Source organism: Labrus mixtus, chromosome 13, assembly GCF_963584025.1.
Source record: "Labrus mixtus chromosome 13, fLabMix1.1, whole genome shotgun sequence".
Taxonomy (NCBI): domain Eukaryota; kingdom Metazoa; phylum Chordata; class Actinopteri; order Labriformes; family Labridae; genus Labrus; species Labrus mixtus.
The window spans coordinates 20,265,866-20,290,522 of NC_083624.1; the positions used below are offsets into that span (position 1 = coordinate 20,265,866).

The following is a 24,657-nucleotide window of genomic DNA, read 5'->3' on the forward strand; positions in this document are numbered from 1 at the left end:
AGTTGCTTTAGAGCAAAGATTTATTTCTTAAACAAGGGTCATATCCCAAGATCAGTGATGATATCAAAGGAAGAGGATTGGGTTCTCTCACCTTGACCCAGGCTTCAGTACCCTCCTCCTTGTACTCCACCCAGTAACCGATGATCTTGGAGCCTCCATCTTTCAAAGGAGGGATCCACTCCAGGTCCACTGTGGACTTTGTCCAATCAGAAACCTTTGGTGTCGGAGGAGAGGGCGGGGCTGGAGGAAGAAATATAATGGCAGTTAACATCTTACTCGGTGGATTTAAATCTTGTGAGATTTCAGTGTATGAACTTACAAATGGGGTCTCTGGCAAAGAAGGGGTCAGTGGGGGGGCTGGCGAGTCCAATTCCGGCAGCGTTGATGGCAGAGACTCTGAACAGGTACTGTGAGCCCTCAATAAGTCCGCTAACCACAAATGACTCACCCATACCCATGGGTCTGATTGGGTCACGACTGACACGAGTCCAGCGTTTTCCCGTGGTCTCTTTGCGTTCCAGCCAGTAGCCAGTGATTGGGGTGCCACCATCGTCCTCAGGCTCCTCCCAGTTAACTGTCATGGAGTCCATGTTGACGTTGGTGACAGTTGGCTTCTCACACTGACCGGGGACAGCTGTAGGAAGGTTGAATATTAGGTCAGATGATTAAATGGGGTGATTAGATGGGATGTTCTTGGATCTGTACTTGTTCTTTGATTGTACACATTAACACACTGTAATGCACTTTGTGTATAAATATGATTCTTTTGAAGAGAAAGAATGATGATGAAGAAGCTGCATTATTTATAGGTAAACTGAAGAACTATATGACATTAGATTTTTCATTCTTATCTGAAAATTAAACTAATTTGAATCCTCGACTCACTAAAGAGGTTGCGGGCGATCTCAGGCTCGCTGTCCAGTGGCTCTCCGACTCCGTACTTGTTCTGGGCCATGATCCTGAACACATACTCATGCCCTGCCATCAGGTTCTCTACCGTCCAGATACGGTCTTTTGGTTCATTGGTAACAGGGACCCAGGTCATCCTGTTGGCGACACGCCTCCAGATGACGTAGTTTGTGACTTTGGATCCACCGTCATCCTTTGGTGGCAGCCAGGACAGCGTGATCCTCTCAGCTCCAATCTCTTCAAACTTAATCGGAGCGGAGGGAGGACCCGGCCGGCCTTAAAGGAACAAGAGCAAAGAAAAGCAACTTAGAAGACACAATCCTCCGCGGTCTACGTTTGAGCCTCACTAGGATGTCTGATGATCTTTGGTCAGTTTGATGTGGCTTTTACAGATTTAGACTAAATCAATTAGAATTGTCTTATCTGATTTCCTTTACAAACAAAACTTCTGATATGTCCTTTGAAAGAGTTTCCACGTTAGGTTAAATCTGATTAACTTTCAGTTTCTGTAAACATTTGTTCATCTGGAGTTTTGTCTCACCGAGCACATTGAGCCTCATCTCCTTGGAGGCCTTGCCAAGGCTGTTGGACGCCACCAGAGTGTAGAGGCCGGTGTCGTGACGTTTGCCCTGCTGGATGAGCAATGTGCAGCTGTCGTCTGACACGATCTTGTTGATGTGCTCGTCGTATTGAACCTCCACCTTGGCATCGGACTTGTGGGGCGGAGCCTTGTGCCAGGTGAGTGTGGGGAATGGACAGCCGCGGATCTTGGCCACGATGCTGATGTCGGAGCCCTGTTCCGCCTCCATGAATTCTTTCAGCTCAATGGAAGGAGCGCCTGCAGCGGAATAATAGAAGGTTTCTGATTACCAAATGTTTGGAGGAAAGAATACAGGCCGATATTTATTTACTGCAGCAAAGATTGTGGTTAAATACATCAAGAACGTTACCTTGACAACTACTGAATGAATCAAACATTAACCCAGAGGTCAACATGAGCAAAAGTCGGTATAAAAAGGATGAAATTGTGAGTTACGTTGTTGTATTATGTGTAATCATACAGCTTAGGGCCTTTCATTTGTAATTTCATGGTTGATAACATCTTTACAGCTGGAACAGAAACCTTTCTTGGTGTCTTCATATTAAAGGAAGACTTCCTTATAGTCTTAGAGACTTGTAGTCTTAAACACGACATCATACATTTCCCATAATTCAGCTGCATAGTCGTTTAAATAAGAGCGCTCTGGTCTTACAGGTCTGGTCCTGGATCACAACGGGTCCTACTGTGGATGAAGGTCGACTGGCTCCAGCTGCGTTATGCGCCACCACTCTGAACTCGCACTCGTCTCCCTCGGTCAGGTCCTCCACCTTAAACCTGGTGGTGTCCACATCTCTCCTGTTACACCTAAAGGGCACACAAGTCTCACTGAAACCATGTGACTCAATTCACTCAGAGCTTCCTCTGTAACATTGTGCCAACGTTGACTGAGCTGTTGGCTGTATGCACATTAGTGTTTATACACAATCATACATATAACAGCTAGAGCTGTCAATGATGGTATCAGGATTTCATTAGGGCTGATACAGTCTGTTCATTTAGTTTCCAAAAGAGCTATTTTATTGCAGGAGAAATACAAACAATATTACTTGGAAATGCAAAACCTGACACCAAACATCCGATCCTTTGTCTACAGGTACTGGATCTGTTCTAAAAGAAAGACCCGTTCCAAAGTGCTGAGACCCAAACAGGCTGGGCAGCAAAATCAGCAGTGAAGCATCCTAACAGGATTATTTGTAATAAGGGCCTGAGTACTGAAATGATTGGAATGCAAAGAATGATTATTTATTTATTTATGCCTTATAAATTGCATATTTGGAGTTTTACACTCACCAAACTATACACCAAAAACCAAAGGTGGTAGAAATGTACGTATGATACTGCTTTGTCAGAATGTGTCAGAAAATGACTCCACAGCACCCCCTTAAACTTAGCCCCTTCAGTGGGTTTAATGTACTTGCATGAAAATCAGTAAGCATGTGTATCATGTCCAGACCCAGTCTCTCATTGTCATGGTTAAAAAACAAAAAGGAAGTCAGCCATTTGAGTTAAACGTCACATATTATTCAAAATCCACTTCACCATGTTTCTCTAACTCTAATATGTGTCTCTAGTCTGTCTACAAACCCCCCAATGATGAGAAAAGTCCATCCTCTCCATCTTTTACCCGCTCCACTTTTCAGAAAATGTGTGCTCAAACAGGCCGTTTGGAGATTTTCCCTTCATGACATCACAAAGGGCAGTAACCCCTCCCCCAGGTAGGTGACTCTCCCACAGCTAGGTGTTTGATCTGCCCTCTGAGTCTGCCTTCTGACTGTAAACAGTAGGGCATGGAGCGAGAAAGCCCAAGACACCCAAACCCTTCCAGAGAGGGGGCATAGTCAGACACAGCTCATTTACATTTAAAGCTACAGACACAGAAACAGCCTGATCTGAGCAGGGCTGAAATAGAGGGGTTTATAGGCATGATCAAATACAGGAGCAGAGTGGATTTAGAACAATAAACTTCACACACATGTTTTGAGGAGCTCTGAGACTTAATTACACTGGTTGAAGAGGAGGAGGATATGTGACCTTTGAATTTCTAACCAAGGGCGATTTACAGATTTCCTATTTGATTGAAGTTTCATTGGATCGACTCCATATTTGGTGAGCTTATTGTAGACACATTGAAAAGTTTAAAAAACATTTAGCTGTTGTCTAAGGGTGTAGCAATGAAGGGTCACAGTTTGATGTGTTTCTATTGTAAATACATATTGTTATATGGACTTGAGCTTGACTCCTCAGGTCAGCTTGCAGTAAGCAGTGGAGTCATAAAGACCTCTGAGTAGAAAGTTTACCTCCTCCAGGACTCTTTCTGGGAACTACTTGCTTCCCAGCAGAGCAGGTCGACACTGTAGTGGGTGACGGGTGAACCGCCATCGTTCTTTGGAGCCTTCCATGTCAGAGTCACGGTGCCTTTCCTCACGCTCTGGATCTTCAGCCTTGTTGGAGGATCAGGAGGATCTGCAGAAACAAAAGATCAATGTGCTTTAAAAAGAAAGATTGACTTTTCTTTTGAAGTCCTGTATGTGGGAAATATGTCACCTCTACTTGGCTTTTCTAAAACATACATGTACATCGTAGTGCTTGTTGCAAGTAAATAAGTCACTATCATAAATGTCTCTGCCATGGTACAGAAAAACACATTCTAAACAAGACAAATGATGAAGGGTCGGAGCAGGTTTGTTGGCTGACAGCCAGCAGAAAACTGGAGAACAGATAATAAAGAGAGTGGACGTACGGATCGGATCTCTGGCTCTGGTTCCTTCAGGGGTCTCCACAAACGGACCGAAACCAAAGCAGTTCTCAGCTTTGATGCGGAACAGGTACTCCTGACCGTTGATCAGGTCTGGAACCACCAGGGACTGGGCAGCACAGGCGGGGTTAACCTGAAAGAAACAGATCAAGGTTAGGGTAGGGTCCTGATACTGCAAGGTTACCTGAAAGCTGCAGTGGGGGTGGGGGGTTACCTTGGTCCAGGCTTTGCCATCCACTGCCTTCCTCTCGATGAAGTAGCTCTTTACTCTCTCTCCTCCGTCACACTCAGGAGGTTTCCAGGTGAGTCGGCAGGTTCCCCTTGTAATGTCGCTGACCTTAAGGTCTCTGGGAGGTCCAGGCAGGTCTGCAATCATGAAAGCAACATCAGAGCAGTACATGCACGGCGATACTCTGACTGATGTCTTTCGTCTTTAACCATCTTGGTATTTTTATTACGATGTATTGTAAATATTTTAAGCACATCCTGTGGTCTGTATAACATGTTTAATGACGCATCTATGTTTCCGTACCGAGCACGTTGACTCTGACTTTGACCACTTTGTGTCCAGCAGGACTCTCAGCGTTGATGATGTAACGACCGCTGTGGCTCAGTTGACTCTCTGGGATCACGATCACAGATGTGGTGTCAGTGGAGTGGATCTGAAAGGAAAGGCCACCATCATGTTAGAAATAAAGTTTAAATATTAGTTTACGTTTTATAGCCCGTAAAGCGTGAGAGCGCTCTGACCTCGGAGTCAACAGGCAGTGTGTGCAGCTCGTTCTTTTTCTCGGTCTCAGCGGTTCCGTCGAATGTCCAGGTGACTTTGGGAATGGGTCGTCCTGTGATGGTGGCAGGGATCCTGATGGTCGTTCTAGCTCTGCAGTTCAGCAGGTCGTGGGCGCTCACATCCAGAGTCACCATCGGCTCGACTGAAAGAAAAGAGCTTGCTTTAGATCCTAATCTGTTTTATAAGATCTACCTGAAAAGTAGGTTCATTGGTTTCATCAATTAGGACCTGTGGAGATCAAATTGGAAACCACCAACGTCTGATCTATGAGAATAATCTGAATTAAAGCGGTATCACAGTCTCAGTTGGTCTGTAATCAAACTGCTGGGTTTCTCTTACTCAGGATGTCCTGGACCAAGATGTCGCCTGTCTTGGCAGGCTCTGAGTTTCCGGCTGCATTCACGGCATAGATCCTAAACTTGCATTTCTTGCCCTCTTTCAGGTCGGGGACGGTGATTTCTGTGGACGGGTGGAGCTTGTCAGCAGGGTTCACCCTCCTCCAGTCAGGAGAGCCCTCCTCGTGGACCTCGATGATGTAACCCTTGACAGGACTGCCGCCGTCCCTGTCTGGCGGGCTCCAGCCGAGCGTGATGCTGCTCTTGGTCTTGTCTTTTACCTCCGGGGCTCCAGGCGGGCTGGGGGGGTCTGAGAGAGGAGCAGAGTGCATCAAAGATCAGTATTTAAAACTTTAATATGACTGAAGAACCATAAAAACAACATATGCACAGGAAACCCAGTCGGGCAGGGACCACTGAGGAACATTTTGTTGCTGCCACGCCATTAAAACACACAGTGAATCTGTGCAGAGCAAACTCTCAGGTGAATCACTCACTGCAGGGATCAGCAGCAAAGCGACACTCTGAGGCCTCGCTGGGCGGTCCGACTCCAGCAGCGTTGCAGGCTGAAATCCTGAACATGTACTCAGTTCCTTCGATGAGCTTCAGCACAGTGTACTGCAGACCCTTCACAGCTGGTTTGGTGACAGGCGCACGGTTGACCCGCCCCCAGTACACAGCACCACGCTCCCTCTTCTCCAGCCAGTAGCCCTGGATAGTGGAGCCACCATTGTCCAGAGGAGGATCCCAGGTCAGGGTCATGGTGGTCGCTGTGGCGGAGATGATTTTGGGATTACGTGGAGGTCCTGGGAGGCCAAATGGATCCCGTAGCTGGACTTTCTCTGAGTCGCAGCCGTCGCTAACGCCGTACTTGTTCTCAGCTTTGATCCTGAACTGGTAGGTACCGTTCAGGTTCAGTTTGTAGACCTGAAAGAAAAGAACAGGGACAGACAGTGTAAGCTTTCACTGAGGGTGGAGTCAGATATTTATCTCTGTAGGTGGAGTCAGATATTTATCTCTGCAGGTGGAGTCAGATATTTATCTCTGCAGGTGATCAGATATTTATCTCTGCAGGTGGAGTCAGATATTTATCTCTGCATGTGTTAAAGGTAGAGTCAGATATTTGTCTCTGCAGGTTGTTGAAGGTGGAGTCAGATATTTATCCCTGCAGGTGGAGTCAGATATTTATCTCTGCATGTGTTAAAGGTAGAGTCAGATATTTAACTCTGCAGGTGGTCAGATATTTATCTCTGCAGGTGTTGAATGTGGAGTCAATAAGAAAAAGCAGATATAAAGATGTTTTCATTCTGTTTCTGTTTCTTGATTTTGTCCAAATAAGAGGATTTCTTTAAGCGCGTTGATTTAAAGCCACAGATGGCTTGTGCTTTCAGAGGAAACTCACCCCGTATCTCCTGTCGATCAGGTTGATGGTCAGAACCTCGAAGTCGGACTTCTTCTTGCTGGCATCCCGGCGCTCCACAATGTAGTTGGTGATCTCGCTGCCTCCGTTGTCCTCTGGGGCGTCCCAGGTGAGGTAGCAGGACTCTGCTTTGATGTCTGAGACCACGATGTTTCTCGGAGGTAGAGGACGGTCTGAAAACGTAGGACGGTCAACGATCAATGCTTTGAAAAAGACTTACTTGTAATTGTCACATAGTGAAATCTAAACTTAAGATCTCACCGAGGATCTCTACTGGGATGACATGCTGAACTTTTCCGAAACAGTTCTCAGCCACCAGCTTGTAGTTGCCTTTGTCCCTCCGGATGGTTACTGGGATGGCGATCTTTGACCTGACAGTCGTCCGGTTCACCTGGAGATCAGAAGGCAAGAGCCATATTCATTCAATAATAAAAAAACAATCCATACGGCAGGCATAATCCGTGTGATTATTAAGAATTTACCACTTTCAGAAAAAAAGAGTCAAAGTTGATAATAAAGAACCAACATGAAAAGCGTTTTAAAAATGGATCTTTAGCGTGACTGACATGAGAAAAAAACTAAACTGTGCATCATTCATAGAGCTCAAAGTTTGATTGGTCATTTGTTCCCACCTCCTCAGTCTCCATGGTCATCTTCTCTACGTCAGGCTCCTCGATCAACACGTCATCCTTCATCCACTGCAGCGTGGGCAGAGGAAGACCCTTCACCTCAGCCGGGATGTCGATGGCCGTGCCTTTCTTCACATTGATGGCGTTGTTCTTGAAGAACTTCAAGATGGTGATCACTGGAGAGACTGTGGACAAACAAACGCACGCTCAAACTTTGCCTTCCGATCATTGAGTCTACACATTCAATCTGAAATCAAAAGGTTTCTATCAAATACTCAGATTTCAGGCTTGATTTCTTACTTTCATCGTCCTGGATCTTGGCGTTGATTGGCCTGGAGGGATCTCCATCTCCAACCTCGCTCACGGCTTTGACACGGAACTGGTACTCCTGGTTCTCGGACAGATTCTCGATGGTCCCGCAGCACTCAGTGAAGATCTTGCGGTTAGCCACTTCAAACTCTGCGCCGTCAGACCTCATCTTTTCCACATAGTAACCAATGATGGGGCTGCCTCCATCAGTGCGTGGAGGCTGCCACGCCAGCGTGATGGTGGTCTTGCTTCTGTCGGTGTAGTGCAGCTTCTCGGGGGCGGATGGAGTACCTGCAGCATGGGTCAAGTTTTTGAATGTTTGAGCTTTGATATCATCCCTTCTAAAATTCTGATGTGATGTGGTATGTCAATCATATTTGATGCATTTACCTTTTGGATCCTCAGCCACAATGGGCCCAAGGTCGGCAGGAGCTCCGTCGCCGTACTTGTTCCTGGCGATGACCCTGAAGTCATACTCCTCTCCGGCCAGCAGGCCCTGGATGTCGCACTTACAGGATGCCGTCTCGATGGGTTGGCGGAAAAGCTTCATCTTGGCGTCCTTCCTTAGCACCTCATAGCCAAAGATGTCACTGCCGCCGTTGTCCAAGGGGTCGGACCAGGTGAGGATGATGTTCTTCTTCGTCACAGTCACGGTCTTCAGGTCAACCACCGGCCCGGGGACGTCTGCAGAAGCACAGGAAAGATGTCAGATTCTTTTGGGTACCAGGGACTCAGATGTCCTACTTTCTTTCTATACGTTTAAATAAACGTATTACTCTTAGGGAGAAGAGGGAAGATTCTAACGTTTTCAGCTTAACTTAAATATGTGTGAAAGTTTTCAATCATATCTCCGAAGAGCATGGAAAATGTTCCCTGAGAAAATATTTCATGAAAGACGAAACGAATGTCTCTCTCAGCTGGAGACGTTTAACCTTCAGGTGTTAATCAGTCTGTGAAACAGGTGGTATTTGTATTTGGTAGAACATTGATGATGTATATTTATTGAACACTCACCCATGATGTCAACTCTGGTCTCGGCCGTCTTGGTCCCGCTGCTGTTGGTGCCGGAGATCTTGTACTTTCCGTGATCTGCCCTCACCGCCTTCTTGATGAACAGAGTACTGTTCTTTCCAACCGTCTCAACAAGCATTCGCTCAGCATCGATGTCAGCTTCGTCTTTGGACCACTTCACCTCAGGCTGAGGACGTCCAGTCACGATGGCGGGCAGCCTCAGAGACTCCCCGGCCTTGATCATCACTCCATTTTTCACTGAGTCATCAAAGTCTACAGCGGGAGTTTCTGTAACCACAAACAACAAGAGTCAGTGTAAAATAAATAAAAAGGATTCAGATCTGTGATAGAGCTGCTAAAGATTTCTTAATGTCTTTCAAATCTATTCAACCTAAACTGAATATTCATGTAAGTGAAGTATGAAGTATCATGAAGTATTCTAGTCTCTGACTCGGGCTGTGACATGACAAGGATTCTACAAAACGCCTTTAAACACCCCTAGCTGTCTCCTCTCCTCTTGATATTAAAAGTGTTCCTACCTTGCGGTTCTTTGACTGTAACAGGTTCTGTCACTCCAGGAGCTCCAGGTCCGGCGTCGTTAACGGCTACAACACGGATGTAGTAATCTGCTTCCTCTGTGAGACCGGTCACCGTGTAGGTCAGCTCCTTACACCTGAACTCTGTGCTGCGAGTCCACTCCTTCTCCCCGGCCAGAACCTAAGAGCGAGAAACACGAGGTGAACATCTCAGCTGAACGATTAACACTTCTGTTCATCCTCATGTCACGTGAGGAGTGTGTTTGAATGTGTCGTACCTTCTCGACATGGTATCCCAGGATGTCTCCTCCTCCGTTGTACAGTGGAGGCTTCCAGGCCACGATCACAAAGTCCTTCCCTGTGTCCACAATCCATGGAGTGGGGGGACCAGGAGGCACTGTGAGAAGAGGGGGGACAGAAAGGGACCTGTTAATCTTGTGATGAAAGAAATATGCACTCACATTGAAAAAAAACACTTTGTCACAGTTTGATCAATAGGACTGAAGGACTTACAGATGGCGTCCATGGCCACGATGCGTTCTGTGGGCTCGCTGAAGGGCCCGGGCCCGGCCAGGTTCTCAGCACACACTCTGAAAATGTAGGTGAGTCCCTCCATCAGGCCGCTGACCTTCACCTCCAGAGAGTTGAGGAGGGCGCGGTTCACTCTGGTCCAGTGTTTGCTGTTCACTTCTTTCCTCTCGATCCAGTAGCCCAGGATCGGGCTGCCGTTATCCTTCGGCTCTTGCCAAGAGATGTGGGCGGAGCTCGCCGTCACCTCACGGACTCTGGGAGTGTTGGGAGCATCGGGAGGATCTGTGGGGGAGGACAGAGGGAGATACAGCTTGTCATTCCTGACACAGCCACTGGGTTTTTTTGAATCTAGAACTTTTCTGTCAAGGTTTGGCGACATTTTGAAAAACAAACATATATATAAGTTTAGCTTTCATTTCCTTCCTGTTTAATCTTACCGAACTGATTCTTGGCAACGAGCGGCTCGGAGATGCACGGTGGCCCGACGCCGTACTTGTTCTCAGCGGTGACCCTGAAGATGTACTCCTTCCCCTCGATGAGTTTGGTAATGGGGCAGCTGGTGCCCTTCAGGGTGGCGGTGACGGTGATCCAGTCAACCTCCTTGTTCTTGTTATCCTTCTTCTCCAGGATGTAGTTCAGGATCTCACTGCCTCCGTCGTCCTCTGGAGGCTCCCAGTTACAGATGCAAGACGTGTTTCTGACCTCATCAAAGGTGAAGTTGATCGGAGCGCCGGGTTTGTCTGAGGCAGGACAGAGGTCAAAGTTTGAATTTAATCTGAGGAGGTGACGAAGATTTACAATGTTCTTTCATGTCTGTTAATTTTCAACCATCCATGTCATGGTAACTCAAAACTGGATCCAAAAGGAATCTGGACTTTCTTTAAGTTGTTTCATCTCTTACCTGAAAGGCTTCAGAGTTCTACAGTATGAACCTCCGAAGGCCATTAGTATGCTAATGCTTGTTTACACAAGCATGGAAGAGTTGTAGAGTTAATGACATGGAAGTCATTAACTGAGTCATTTGGTTCCTTGACATTATTGTAAAGAGAGTCACAACAGAATGACTAAAGAGGTTAACGACTCCTTTTTGACCAAACAACCGTCATCATCTTCCTTAGTCAGTTTAGAACTGAAGAAGACTTTGGGAAGGGAAGGGAAGGGACGGGAAAGGTTCTTGATTCAACCTTTGGATGATCTTCATTTTTATTAATTTATCAAAAATATCCAAAAACTCTTGGTCATAAAGTCCTTTCCTTTATATATTTCAGTCAAAATGTTCAAAAGGCAGTTGTAAATCCAGCACACAACTAACATCAAACATCCGTTTTTATACATGGAAACCTACCGAGCACATTGACGGTGCAGGAGGCGGTGGCGACTCCGTGTGTATTCTCCACCTGGATGGTGAACTCTCCGTGGTCGACTCTGATGGCGTCACGGATCATCAGGACCGTCTGACCTCTCTTGGTTTGGTCCAGTCCCAGACGCTCATGAAGGGGTGTCACGTACACCGGCTCTGGTTCAGGAACCTGAGGGGAGCATGACATGAAAGTGAATTAGAGGAGAAGTACAAAATACGAGTTTCACACTCTGGTCTCTCTCTGAGGACAAACCTTGGACTTGGTCTTCTTCTTCTTCATTACTGGGACGACTTTCTTGGTGGGCTCTTTGGTGACATCCTCGTTGTTCTTCAGCCAGGTGACTTTTGGATACGGCGAGCCCGAGATGTAGGCGTCGATGCGGATCTCCTCGCCCTTCTTGATGCACAGACCAGACTGCACACGAGCGTGGAGGGTGACCTTTGGTTTTTCTGAAAACAGAAGCAGTGTTATGAGGGGTCATAAGGTCAAAACGGGTTCCACATGTTAACGTAAGTGTTTTTTCTTTCTTTGGATTTTTGATGGATAAATGACTTTAAAGTTTATGTCTTTCTTCTTACCGACAGGATCTGCGGCCTTCATCATCTGCGTGCTGCGTGATGGCTCGCTGACTCCTGCCGCGTTTTCAGCGCGGACCCTGAATTGGTACTCCACGTCCTCCGTCAGGCCGCTCACCACGTGTGAGAAACCAGGCACCAGGCTCGGGGTGACCCTCTCGTAGCGGTCGCCGTCTTTCTCCATCTTCTCCACGATGTAACCCTGAATGGGACATCCACCATCGTAGTCTGGAGCCTTCCAGGTGACTGTGATGGACTTGGATGAGGGGTCTTGAGCCTCCACCTGGATTGGGGGGTCTGGTTTCTCTGTGGATACATTATAATTTGCGAATTAAGTTTTTGGTGAAATATACAATCCTACATCTTTAAAACATCCCAAATTATAACTTTACAAGAATAATCTCCCAAAAAGTAAAAGAGGACATGTTGGAGGGTTCAGGACTCACGTTTGACTTCCTCTGTGATGACAGCGTTGCGTAGCTCCATATACACTCCGGCTCCGACCTTGTTCACTGCCTTCACTCTGAAGTAGTACTCACAGTTGACATAGAGGTCTTTGACGGTGTAGGTCAGGACGTTCTCTCCTGACATGACGGGTATATAGGTCTTTTTGGAGGCTTCACGGCGCTCCAGTGTGTAGCTTACAATCGGGGTTCCACCATCATCCTCTGGGGCTTCCCAGCTGATCTTGCAGGAGTTCTTGGTGACCTCACTGGACATGATGTCTTTACACTGACCGGGTAGCCCTGCAGGAATAAGAAAGGAAGTAAGAAAGTGTTGAAGGAGGACTGATGTTTGATTTAGTTTGATTATGACCAAAAGAAAAGCACAGACAGCTGGGCTTGAGGGGTGTTTTTTGATGCTTTCCCCAGGGCAAGAATCTATTCGAAACTATTTGTGAAACCTAAACTTAAACTTATTAAACAAGTAGCAACTTCCAAGGCTGAAATTCCAAAAACTGCAGTTCCTCCATTGTCCACTAGAAGCTTTACTTGATTCCTCATTGATCAAAGTTGTTTGAAGGATGTCATACCGATGACTTTGACGTTGACAGTCCCGGTGGCGGTTCCCAGACTGTTCTCCAGAGTGATGGCATAGGCGCCGGCGTCGGCACGTGTGCACTTAAGCAGCTCCAGGTGAGCGCTGTTCATCTCCACAGTCATAGAAAGCCGGTCGTCAGCCTTACACTCAACTGTGTCCTTTTGCCAAACCATCTTAGGGGTTGGGATCGCCCTGTAGGGGATGTTCAGGTGCAGCTTTTCACCTTCAACCACAACCACGTCCTGTGCCTCCAAGTTCATGGTTGGCGCACCTTGGGAAGAGAGGACAGAAACATTATGCAAGGTTTCTTATCAGCTATTGCATGTTTTTATGATTCCGTTGAAGTTCTGCTTACAGTCAGGGTCCTTGGTGAAGACCTTGTCGGAGATCTCAGAGGGATCGCTAACACCTACAGTGTTGATGGCGCGGACTCTGATGACGTACTTCTTCTCTGGTTTGATTCCATCGCTGATCCTGAAATTAAGCTCCTTGATAGGTCTGCTGTTAACCCTGAGCCACTTCAGCTCTGGACGGGCTTCAGCCACCTCAACGTGGTAGCCGGTGATGGGGCAGCCGCCATCTTTGGCAGGAGGCTTCCAGGTGACATTGATGTGCTCTCTGCTGGCATCAGGGATGGCCACTTCCAGAGGAGGAGATGGAGCGCCTGGTGAGAGAACGGAACAAGTGAAGATCTAAAAATAATAGTCTGCAGCCATACATCTGTTTTCGATTCCAACATTTGCTGGTCTCTTACTGGTCGCATCCTCAATGGTGAGGATCATAGTGGGTTCACTTGGATCTCCAACTCCAGCCTCATTCTCAGCTCGGACCTGGAACTGAATCTCAGATCCTTCATCCACATCTGTCACCTTGAACTGGGTCTGTTTGTCTGGAGTTTTGCAGCATTTCAGCCAGCGAGTCCCCAGCTTCTCTTTCTTCTCAATCACATACCTTGGAAGCAAAAGGGCAGAGTTTTAGTTCTTCAATTTTATTTCTCAGAAACAGCACAAAGTGCAAACCAGTACTATTCAGAAGTTTACAGAGTTCAGGAAAAGCAGGAATGGAAGATTTTAGTGCTATGTACTTTGCTGAACATATTCTCACTCAGATGATGACTTACTTGGTTATAGGTCTTCCACCATTACTCTTAGGAGCTTCCCATTTCAGTTCCACGTGTCTCTTGGTGACCTCCACCACAGTCAAGGCATAGGGAGGCCCAGGAGTTGCTGAAAAACAGGACAAATGTCAATACCATTGTTAAGGTCACTGTGTATAAAATTTTTAACCTTTGAATGAATGTAGTATGAAGGTTAAGATAAAGGTAAAACCACTCGCCATATTTTGACTTCAGTGTGAATTAAGCAGCGAAAAGGGAAGTGGTTCATCAAAAAGTACTGCTGGTAACAGTTGAAGACTTACTGAAAGTGTCTTTGGCGAGCACGGCGTCCTCCAGCTCACAGAATTCACTCATGCCCACTGCGTTTTCAGCGGCGACGCGGAACACATAAAGAGATCCCTCGTTAAGAGGAGTCACCGTGTACTTCAGCTCCTTGACCGTGGTGTCCACACCCTGCCAGGCCTTCCTCCTCACATCCCTCTTCTCCACCACGTAGTTAGTGATGGGCGAGCCTCCATCACTGCTCGGAGCCTGCCACTTCAGGTCGGCGTTGATCTTGGTGATGTTGGCCACCTCCAGCCACTGAGGAGCGGACGGAGGATCTGTGGGGCATCCCAAAGGGAAGTGGTTAAACATAAAGTACAGGGATGTATTTTTAAAGGGGCCTAATACAAACAAGTAAAGATGTTTCAGAGTCATTGAATACAAAAGTGTGGCCACATGTGAACCTACATTTAGACTGCAACAGAAAAGTCATCCGTCTATCATCCTGCACAATTACCAGTGTATTCTACCGTTTCAGTGACTATCTTTGAATATGGAGCTTTAAACAACACCAGCTTTGCTTGATCTGAGTACACTTTTATTTAAGACCTTTGTTTAGGTCTAATGTATTGATTAAATGTATGAATTGATCAAATTATTTGACTGTTATAGCTTCTGTCTATTCATCTGATATTAAAGCTTTCTGGATGAACTTTAAAAATGGTGTTAGGGACACAATAATTCAACTATACATTTTAAAGGTAAATTGATTGCGACTATGACAATAATACTTTAAGACAGAGCCTTCTCCCAGTCACCCCCATTGGACTTACAGAGCCTCTCCTTGCAGACCACAGGCTCACTGGGCTCGCTGGGTTCGCTCTCTCCGGCCTTGTTGACAGCCTTGACCCTGAACGAGTACTCCTGCTTCTCCATCAGGCCCGTCAGATGGTGCTCAGTCTGTGGAACATCCTCTGCGATGCGTATCCACTCCTCGCTGCCTGTCTTCTGGAACTCGATGATGTAGCCTTCGATCTTTGCACCACCATCGTGCTCTGGCCTGGTCCATGCCAGCTGGGCGGTGGTCTTACCCACATCCCTGATGGAAGGTTTGCCAGGAGCCCATGGAGGATCTGAAGAATGTTACAGTGTTATCATTACAGATAACGCAAATGGAATTCTAATCTTTAAAAACTTCATCAACTCAATGATTACAATGAACCTGCAGATGAAAACATTGATATATGACTGACCAATCGGGTCTTTGATGAGGACGGGATCTGTCTCTACGCTGGGATTTCCCGGTCCAGCCAGATTCTCAGCCAGAACCCTGAAGCGGTACTTCTTCTTGGTGGGGAGTCCCTTCACCCTGCAGGACATGACAGCAGCTTTAAAACACATCTTTCCTTCACATACAAACTCTTCCAGTTCCAGTGATTTATCCATATTCTTGTTATTTGACCGATGTCGTTACCTGAAGGTGGTGTCCTTGATTGGCAGCTTGTTGCATCTGATCCACTTGTCGCTCTCTGGATCGAACTTCTCGACCCAGTATCCTGTGATGGGGCTACCACCATCCTCATCCGGCTCGAACCAGGTCAGAGTCACTGCATCCTTGGCGATTTCGGAGGGAGTGACTCTTGTTGGAGGACCAGGAGGATCTGAAGGTTGGGGGAAGTGATATGATGACAATAACATATTTAGATTTTACCATTGTGGATCAAGTCAGTCAAATTTCATAGATAGTGACAATAAAATTTACCAAAGGAATATTTGGCAATGATTGGTGCATGTTCGGCGGGCTCTCCAATGCCGTATTGGTTCTCAGCGCTGATTCTGAAGATGTACTCCTTCAATGCTGTGAGCTTGCAGGCCTTGAAGGTGGTGTGTTTCACAGTGGCTGATAGCTTCACCCACTCCTCTTTGTCTGTCTGTCGACTCTCTACGATGTAGTTGGTGATTGGCGAGCCACCATCGTCCCTGGGAGGGTTCCACGCCAGGAAACAGGACTCGTTGGTGATCTCAGAGATATCGAAGGCAGCTGGAGGGCTGGGCTTGTCTGAGGAGGAAGAGAGAAAACAGCCAGTTTGGCAAAGTCTCAGTTTCAGGAGGACCAATTAAAATTTCAAAGCTTCAGATAAGCTTAAATACAAATATGGTATTTTATGGCAGATTTTGTTTGTCCATTGTGTACCTAGAATGTTGACATCGATAGTTGCAGTAGCGCGCCCACAGGCATTGACTGCCTCGATAATGTAGGTGGCGGTGTCTCCTCTGGTGGTGTTTCCAATGGACAGCTTGGAGTGTCCAGGCTGGGTGTCGATGGTGATGCGGTCATCGGCACGCAGGACCTGGTCGGCCTTGGTCCACTTCACCCTGGGGTCAGGCTTTCCAATGACATCAGCTGGAAGCTCAATCTTGGTTCCAGCCCTGGCGGTCAGACCTGCCAGCAGCTTCACATCCAGCTGGATCTCTGGAGGCTCTGCAGGGTTTTTCAAAGATAAATGTCAGAGAGAGGAAAAGAGGAGGGAATGATTTGATAAATTACACTTCATACAATCTCCCTGAATCCAGAGTTAATTCTGTTAACAGATGGATGACAATAAAAGTTTGTCAATCACCTATTTTACATGAAGAAGAGGAGACAATTAAGAGCTAAAATAGATCTTTGATGATAAAAACTCTGAGGATAAATAAGATTTGTTTTCCTTTATGAGACGAGACGGAACTAAAATGTTTTTTGGGGGTCTGTCAGACATTTAAAAGTGTTATCTGTGCGTAAAAACACAAGCAGGAGAGAGGAGAAGTGTCAGGCAGTGTGCAGGAGGAGCTCTCAGTTTAGTGCAGAGCGAGAACTCACATGACAACGTTAGGTTACTTTTGTAACCCGGTTCTCTGAGTAGCATGACTAAACGTAAACTAATAAGCATTTTTATCTTTCGACTTAGACAAAATCTCAAACAGCTGACAAAATGAACACCGGTTAAATCCAATCACTCTTGGTTTTAGTCTTAATCACATTTCCCTTAGACCCAATTCCTTTCTTTAATCCTGATCCACTCGTTTCTGGTCAAGAGACAATAATTCTTTGTCCTTACTTCATAATTCTTGGTCTTGACTCTAAGCCTTTAAGTCTGGGTCCCATTACGTCTCCTTAAGGCTCTTAGTCCGAGTTTAACTAAGTACCAGTTATACTAAATGTTAAAGCCCAGAGGGTCAAGTGAAAAGGTGCCAGTCTACCTCTGGCGTCCACAGCCTGGATCTCATCAGTAGCCCTGCAGGGTCGGCCGGCTCCCAGCTTGTTGAAAGCTCGGACTCTGTATGCATACCACTGGCCCTCGATCAGGCCCTGTACCTGGAACCTAGGAGCAAAAATACATTTTAGATACAACTGAACTCAAATACAGAGCCAGACACATTCAAGTGTTGTACAATCACATCACTAAATACTAACTTCAGTTCAGGGATGGGGTCACCACAGGGTTCCCACTTGTCTGTGCCACGCTGACATTTGTCCACCACGTAACCTTTGAGTGGGGCTCCACCATCGTACTTGGGAGGCTCCCAAGACAGGAAGATGGTCTTGCCACTCTTATCTCGCCATTTCAGGTTCTCAGGAGGATCAGGAACAGCTGGAGAGAAAGAAGGTGAGTTTAAGGACAGAATCATCTCTGTGTTCATCTCTGATCTGACAATGTCACTTCAGTTTTTCTCAGAACAGAATCAAGACTCACTGGCAGGAGAGGACACGTTGATGGGCTCATCAATGTACGCCGGCTCTCCTGGTCCACACTTGTTGCAGGCCGTGACACTGAACAGATACTCCTTTCCTTCAATCACATCTGTAACTGTGTGCTCCAGGTCCAGAACACCAGTTGCCACCTGTAAGAAAACCCATGGCAATAGTTTAAGACACAGAAAACCTGTGTATCTAAATCCTCTTAATTTCAGCAACAGTTTGAGGGTTTCATTTGGTTTTTGTCAGCATGAGGCCCTAAACTAGTTTTATGTGAAACTTTATTCCCTTAATATGTCACGTCCTGGTACCAGAGCATGGCACACGTCTGTTAACCCATTAATTATCAGTGTTCATTTATTTATTAATTTTTGAAGTGGATGTTACTATATACAAATCTTTAACTTCCAGTAAATTCAGGTCTGTTAACATCCAAACTCTGCTCTTACATGGTCAGATGGATCAAGGACAACCTGAGTTAGAGCATAGCACCCCTTGTACTTTAGAGAGTTTATGGATTAACAAGCCCAAAAGCCCCTTCTCTGCCCCGGGTGCTTTTATTGTGAAATGCTGTTTGACCTATATAAAGGTACTTCCTGTGTTGATAAATGAAAACAGTTTCTATTATTTAGAGTTGTCTAAGTCCTCATGGCCTCTGAAGGACTCACATCTACTGACTTTATACAAAGATGATGATTCTGTTGTTTTTTATAACACTGGTGTTGCGGTTTAAAGAGTGACCATGTTAATTGGTGACTTTTAGCTGACTGAACCGTGGTAAAAACAGTTGTAGAAGAGAGAAAGTGTCCTAACGAATGTCACTTTGTTTAGTTTTTTATTGTACAGTAAAAAATTGCATCATATACGTCTGTAACTATGACAACCAAAGACACATTCAACTGAAAGTCACCAGTTAACACGGTCATTCTTTAAACCGTAACACCAATCAATATTTTCTGAGCAAATTCAGTTCTTGATTTTTCTTCTGGTGGGGTGTTCATTCATGTGTGAATCATTGGATCTAAAGTGTCACATGTACCTTGGCCCAGGTCTTACGGGACACCTCTCTCTTCTCTATCTGGTAGTGGGTGACTGGACTTCCTCCATCGTGCTCGGGGACCTCCCACATCATGTGGACATGACGTCTGGTCACCTCAGCCACTTTGAAGTCCTTGGGAGCACTGGGGCATGCTGGGATAATAAATGTACCAAACATATTGAGACTTTAAAGTTGTCATATTTTATTGATATTGATTTTTTTATGAATTGAGAGAAATCATTGTTACCGATGACATTAACTTCGATTTCTCCAGAGACCAACATGACGTCGTTCTCCAGAATCAGGGAGTAGGTGCCTTTGTCTGGACGGACACTTGGCGAGACGGTCAACTCTGTGTATGTGGGCTTTGTCACCATGGAGACACGCTCATCAGCAGTGGTCAACTCCTTCTCTCCAAAGGTCCACTTAGCCTTGGGGGTTGGGTATCCGGTGATGGGAACTCTGATGGTGAGAGGCTGAGGAACGATCACCTCCAGACCATTCCTGAAGGCACTGAGGTCCAACGTTGGACCCACTGTGAGGAGAGGGGAAGTATATTCTTTAAACAGAAGTTTGCACACATACTGTCTGGCTAAGTCAAACTGCTATCTAATGGAGTGCTTTAGTGCAGACAGCCCCCCAATCCTGGCAAAGAAAGGAAGAAATATTTATTTTATTCTAAAAACAATAAAGAGTAACTTTAGATCTTTGTGTGTATACTTTGTGTCATGATTCTTCTTCTTCTCCTAATTCTAATGTTTGTCTCGTACCATGAGGGTCATCTGCGAGCAGGGGGCCTAGTTGCTCTGTAGGATCGGAGACACCGGCGGCGTTTTCAGCGCAGACTCTGTAGAGGTACTTTTGACCTGGTTTCAGACCTGACACCTACAGACACAACAACAACAGTGCTCTCATGAACCAGAAAACAATTTCAACTTCAATAAAGTGGTAAAAATGGGAAATAGAGCGTCACAAAACAAAACAAAAAAAACTCCATAAAAGTCAGAAAATCTACCAGGAGGAGATATAACGGACATTTAAAAACATCTAAAAGTCCATCTAATGTGCTCAGAAAGAGGTTGATGCTCTTACCCGGTAGGAGAGGTCTGGACAAAGTCTGGCGTTGCAGCGAAGCCACTTGTCGGTGCCGTCGTCACACTTCTGGATGATGTAGCCGGTGATCATGCTGCCGCCGTTGCTGGTTGGCGTCTCCCAGGTCAGCGTGACAGCAGTCTTGATTTGGTCGCTGAAGTTCAGGTTCAGAGGTGGGCTTGGCCTCTCTGCAGAAACAAAACAAAATGTTGGATGAAAAAAGATGTTTCACACAGAGAATAAAGACGGTTGAGTCTCTGTGCTCCCTCACCAATGGGATCCATGATTTTGACAGGTTTGGTTGCAGCGCTGGGCCTGCCGATGCCAGCCTTGTTCTCGGCTCGGACTCTGAAGATGTACTCCTTGTTCTCCACCACATCGTTCAGTGTAGCCGAGCGGTCATTGGCACCGCAAAACATGGCTGCCTCCCACTTCACAGAGGTCCTGTCACGGAGCTCAATCACGTAGGCCGTGATTTCAGAACCACCGTCAAACTTAGGAGGCTCCCAGTTAACGGTTGCACCAAACCTGTTCACCACGCTAACTTCAACATTCTCAGGAGCGTCTGGAACATCTGATGATGAAAACATACAGTGGTCAGACCTTTCGTTGTGCACAGAGCTTGGAGAACACAGGCATGTGAGAGGAGAAATGTGAGTGTGTCTTACCAAACTTGTTCTTGGCCTGGACGGCATCCTCAGTGGCCACAATGGGTCCACTGCCGACTCGGTTTCTTGCGCAGACTCTGAAGAGGTACATGGAGTCCTTCTGGAGGCCGCTAACACAGTACTCCGGAGTATCAGCACGGTCTGTAGCCAGGGTCCAAGTCTTACGCTTTACATCACGTCTCTCGACCACATATGCCATGATCTTGCTTCCTCCATCGCTCTCAGGCTCCTCCCATGCCAGACTGACCTCACCATCAGCAGTGTCCACTACTCTCAGGTTCTTGATGGGTCCGGGAACATCTGGATAAAACCAACACAGCATTTTAAAACTCTTCAGATACAACATCCTGCAGTCACCCAATCAACCATCTTGGATCTATTCCCCAGACTGACCAATCACGTCCAGGTTGATGAAGGCCTCTCCCTGCCCATGCTTGTTCTTGATCACCACTCTGTAGCGGCCCTGGTTCTCCTTGCTGGGGCTCTTAAGTCTGAACTCAGTCCTATCTATGGAGGTGTCGATGTCCTGGACAGGCAGACTGGAGCCCTCAAAGAACCACTCGGCATCAGCGCGAGGGTAGGCGTCATAGGGAACGCTCATGACGAAGGGCTTACCAGCGTCTGTGACCAGGTTCTGGTCTGTGGTTTTGATCTTTGGTACAGCTGCAGGAGAAGAAGACGATAAGACACCGAATTAAAGATTGTTCATTCACCTGTGGAGGAACACTATCATCTGTATGTAGAGGGGCCAGCAGCAAAGGAACTCTTAATGGCTGAGACTTTTTATGGACCTGATCGGTCTCCCACAGACTTTCTACTTCTATGTTCACATTTCAACAAATCTTTGTCATCTTGCCCAACATCGAGAGTACAGTTCAGGTTGTTTATGTGCTGTTGTTACTCAGCGGGCCACATGCTGTCATTAGTCTTTCTTTGACACAGAGGATTTGTGATTTGTGAGTGTCTCAGTGCTGACTGACCTGCGAGCTCCAGCTTGGCTCTGGCATCTTTGTCTTTGGCCACGATCCTGTACTCTCCCTGATCTCTGGGTCTGATCTCACAGACCTGCAGCCTGTGGACTTTGTCCTCGCTGATCATCTGGTATTTGTCTCCCTGGACGATGATCATGTTGTTCCTCATCCATTTCACCTCCACTCTGTCCTTGTTAAGCTCCACCTCGAACACAATGTCAGAACCAGGAGGTTCATACACGTCCTGAGGAGGTCTGACAATCTCCACCGGGGTCTCTGCACCAAGGAAACAACATGTGAGCATGGATAGAAGAAAAAAGAGAAAGATTCAAAGACACGAGGAGAAATTCAGAGTTTACCTTCAACAAAGAGCCTGGCTCTGGTCCTCCTCTCGTCCACACCACATGCATATTCACACTCATCATCAGGTCTGCAGACCTTGATGATCAGTCGGCATGTCTTGCCTTCTTTTTCCATGTGATATCTAGAAAAACACAAGATATTATAAGAATCAGCACAATGACTTATGGTCCCTTCAGTTAAACTCAGAGTTATGAGGTCATTCAGAGGTACCTGGGTCCTTCTCTGATCTCTCGTCCGTTTCTGTACCACTTCACTGCAGCCTTCTCTTTGCTCAGCTTGCAGGTGAACTCTGCGTCCTCAAACTCAGTGATGGTCTGGTCCTTGAGCTGTGCTGTGAAGTCTGTAGGCGCCTCGCTGATGATCAGCTCAGCAGAGCACTTATCGTCTCCCACCACAGCAGTATACTCGCCCTCATCGTCCATCACGCAGTCCTTGATGGTCAGCGTGTGTTTGAGGCCGTCAGCTCTGTAGACGATGCGTTTGCTGAGTGTCAGCTCCTGGCCGGCCTTCATCCACCTCACCGTCACTTCTGGACGGTTCACCTTGCAGACGAAGCCGACGGTCTTCTTCTCCTGAGTCTCAATGTCCTCGATGGGGTCCAGGAACTTCAGCTTCTCCTCTGTGGGACCACACAGGGAAACGTTTAGATTTCACTTCAGTTTCTACATTTATATGCATGTATTTGTAAGTCTGTCCTCAGTATGTCTGTCTGGACAGATCATTGAGACAACAGGCTCCAGAGCAGAGAGAGATGAAAACACCTGCCTACAGCAGGAAGGAGTATTTTCATCTCTTTAAAGCCGGCACAAGTTCGCCTCAATCACTAAGCTTTTGTTTGTTTGTTTGTTTTGTTGTGCTGGAGCAATATGTACATTTTCTAAAAATCACAACAACAAAAAAGCCTAAGATGAAGCATCTGCTGGGTGAAGTCTAAAACCTTCAGCTTCTGTTGGCATGGAAACCTTGAAATATTTCCAATATGTTCCTTTAAGCCCCAATCAGAGATACTGATGAAGGGGAGATACAGGAAGTCAAGTTATATAGGTAAAGGTGAGATAGATCCAGTGCTATACCTGCCACTCTCGCGCTGGCAGTGCATTTGGCTGCCTCTCCTCTCTGATTGGTCAGGCTGATGGTGTAGCTGGCCTCGTCGGCCTTATTGGCGTCTTTGATCCTCAGAGAGAACACGTTGTCCCTCTGAGCCATCATGTACTTGCTGCTCTCGAATATGGTCTCCTCGTTCTTCAGCCACTTGGCTTTCGCTCCCTCTGTGTTCGTCTCGCAATTGAACACCATCTCACTTCCCTCCTTCACCTCCGTGTCCCTTATTGGCGTGATGATCCTCAGTTTTTCTGAAATGAAACAAACTTGATTCCATATGTGCTCTGAAATCATCGAGCAAGTTTAGGAGAGACAAAGACGAGTCTTACCGATCACAAACAGATCAGCAGAGGCTTTAACGGTGCCAATGTGGGCAACGTAGCCTCCCTCATCCTTCAGCTCGCAGTTTTTCACAATAAGAGCTCTTCTCTTCCCCTCGCTGATGACAGTATATTTGTCTCCAGCCTCCACTTCCTTGTCACCTCTGAACCATTTCACCTCATAGGTCTCCTTAGAGACAGAGCAGGCGAACTCGGCCTTGTCGCCCTCAACCACCTCCTGGTTCTGAGGACGAGCGATGAACTCAGCTGCCAGCTCTGGAAAGAAGAAGAAGAAATAAGGAACACAAGGAAGGAACACAGGGGACACAGCTAGCTTAGATTAGCTCAAAGTTTGGATGGCTAAACTTTGCACAAAGACTGGAAATAGGACCAACAGCTAGTTGCTGATTTAAATATTCAATGTGTGAGCTGTGCTGGAAGCCTAAGTGATGAAACTCAGATGAAACTGGAAAGGCTACCGATGCACACCGCTCCATTAGTAGACACAGGCCCTGTACACTAATCCAGACTGGCAGCCTAAAGTCATACTGACGTTCTATGATTCTCTCCCAGCAGCTATTTGGAAACTTTACTCTCCTGCAGAGATGTAGCACAAAATCATTGCCTCCATATTCAGGCAATTTTACAAAAACATTGGCAACATTTACATGTTGCCAATGTTTCTGTGCAGTGTCGACCGTCTGCAGGAGTTTGTCTGCATGCTTTGTTTACTAAAAACAATAAATGACCCAACATCGGGTGTCCAGGACATTGATTTATGTTGCCATGGTAACAAACAGGCGAGAATATAGTTAGATTTGAACCAGAATCAATCACGTAGATGTTCAATAACTCTGACTTTGTGTGACACCTTTAAAATCCTCGCTGCAGTTGAGACGAACAAAAACAACAAAAAATTGAATTTTTTAAAATCTTTTTAAACTTGAATCCTTTAAAAGCAGCTTAATTATTATTTTTTTTCAGAGAATCTTGTTCCTGTCTCGGGACAGTTTCACCGTGAAACAAATCAAAACACAAACTACTCATTTATTTTAGGGGTCCGTCCTCCATCGGATCCCTCGGTACTCCGAGGGCCCAACCCCCCTTTATGACGCCATGTTCACACATTGACATGATCCTGCACTGTCATCGACAGCAGCCAAACTTCCTCTTTCAACAGGAA

At 46.3% G+C, this 24,657-nt stretch overlaps 1 protein-coding gene across 1 annotated transcript in view; it reads right to left on the reverse strand.

Annotated features, from left to right (window-relative positions):
- LOC132987190 (titin-like) overlaps nt 1–24,657 on the reverse strand; it is a 169,636-nt gene that overhangs the window by 62,677 nt on the left and 82,302 nt on the right. The window contains exons 125-175 of the mRNA XM_061054087.1: nt 23,484–23,750; nt 23,127–23,405; nt 22,264–22,672; nt 22,050–22,174; nt 21,700–21,966; nt 21,113–21,382; nt 20,720–21,019; nt 20,323–20,625; nt 20,052–20,239; nt 19,730–19,844; nt 19,207–19,494; nt 18,960–19,111; nt 17,919–18,066; nt 17,639–17,816; nt 17,425–17,546; nt 16,379–16,666; nt 15,947–16,243; nt 15,659–15,845; nt 15,438–15,553; nt 15,018–15,317; nt 14,223–14,522; nt 13,924–14,029; nt 13,558–13,754; nt 13,159–13,467; nt 12,796–13,074; nt 12,209–12,508; nt 11,766–12,068; nt 11,440–11,636; nt 11,172–11,355; nt 10,264–10,566; nt 9,809–10,108; nt 9,574–9,692; nt 9,299–9,476; nt 8,763–9,047; nt 8,139–8,432; nt 7,740–8,039; nt 7,443–7,624; nt 7,072–7,201; nt 6,793–6,983; nt 5,888–6,317; nt 5,395–5,700; nt 5,016–5,197; nt 4,798–4,927; nt 4,480–4,631; nt 4,251–4,398; nt 3,808–3,973; nt 2,163–2,314; nt 1,451–1,747; nt 886–1,185; nt 320–634; nt 92–240 (exon numbers count right to left, since the gene is read on the reverse strand). Coding sequence (XP_060910070.1) covers nt 92–240; nt 320–634; nt 886–1,185; nt 1,451–1,747; nt 2,163–2,314; nt 3,808–3,973; nt 4,251–4,398; nt 4,480–4,631; nt 4,798–4,927; nt 5,016–5,197; nt 5,395–5,700; nt 5,888–6,317; nt 6,793–6,983; nt 7,072–7,201; nt 7,443–7,624; nt 7,740–8,039; nt 8,139–8,432; nt 8,763–9,047; nt 9,299–9,476; nt 9,574–9,692; nt 9,809–10,108; nt 10,264–10,566; nt 11,172–11,355; nt 11,440–11,636; nt 11,766–12,068; nt 12,209–12,508; nt 12,796–13,074; nt 13,159–13,467; nt 13,558–13,754; nt 13,924–14,029; nt 14,223–14,522; nt 15,018–15,317; nt 15,438–15,553; nt 15,659–15,845; nt 15,947–16,243; nt 16,379–16,666; nt 17,425–17,546; nt 17,639–17,816; nt 17,919–18,066; nt 18,960–19,111; nt 19,207–19,494; nt 19,730–19,844; nt 20,052–20,239; nt 20,323–20,625; nt 20,720–21,019; nt 21,113–21,382; nt 21,700–21,966; nt 22,050–22,174; nt 22,264–22,672; nt 23,127–23,405; nt 23,484–23,750 — 11,783 coding nt within the window. The remainder of the gene's footprint in view (nt 1–91; nt 241–319; nt 635–885; nt 1,186–1,450; nt 1,748–2,162; nt 2,315–3,807; nt 3,974–4,250; nt 4,399–4,479; nt 4,632–4,797; nt 4,928–5,015; nt 5,198–5,394; nt 5,701–5,887; nt 6,318–6,792; nt 6,984–7,071; nt 7,202–7,442; nt 7,625–7,739; nt 8,040–8,138; nt 8,433–8,762; nt 9,048–9,298; nt 9,477–9,573; nt 9,693–9,808; nt 10,109–10,263; nt 10,567–11,171; nt 11,356–11,439; nt 11,637–11,765; nt 12,069–12,208; nt 12,509–12,795; nt 13,075–13,158; nt 13,468–13,557; nt 13,755–13,923; nt 14,030–14,222; nt 14,523–15,017; nt 15,318–15,437; nt 15,554–15,658; nt 15,846–15,946; nt 16,244–16,378; nt 16,667–17,424; nt 17,547–17,638; nt 17,817–17,918; nt 18,067–18,959; nt 19,112–19,206; nt 19,495–19,729; nt 19,845–20,051; nt 20,240–20,322; nt 20,626–20,719; nt 21,020–21,112; nt 21,383–21,699; nt 21,967–22,049; nt 22,175–22,263; nt 22,673–23,126; nt 23,406–23,483; nt 23,751–24,657) is intronic.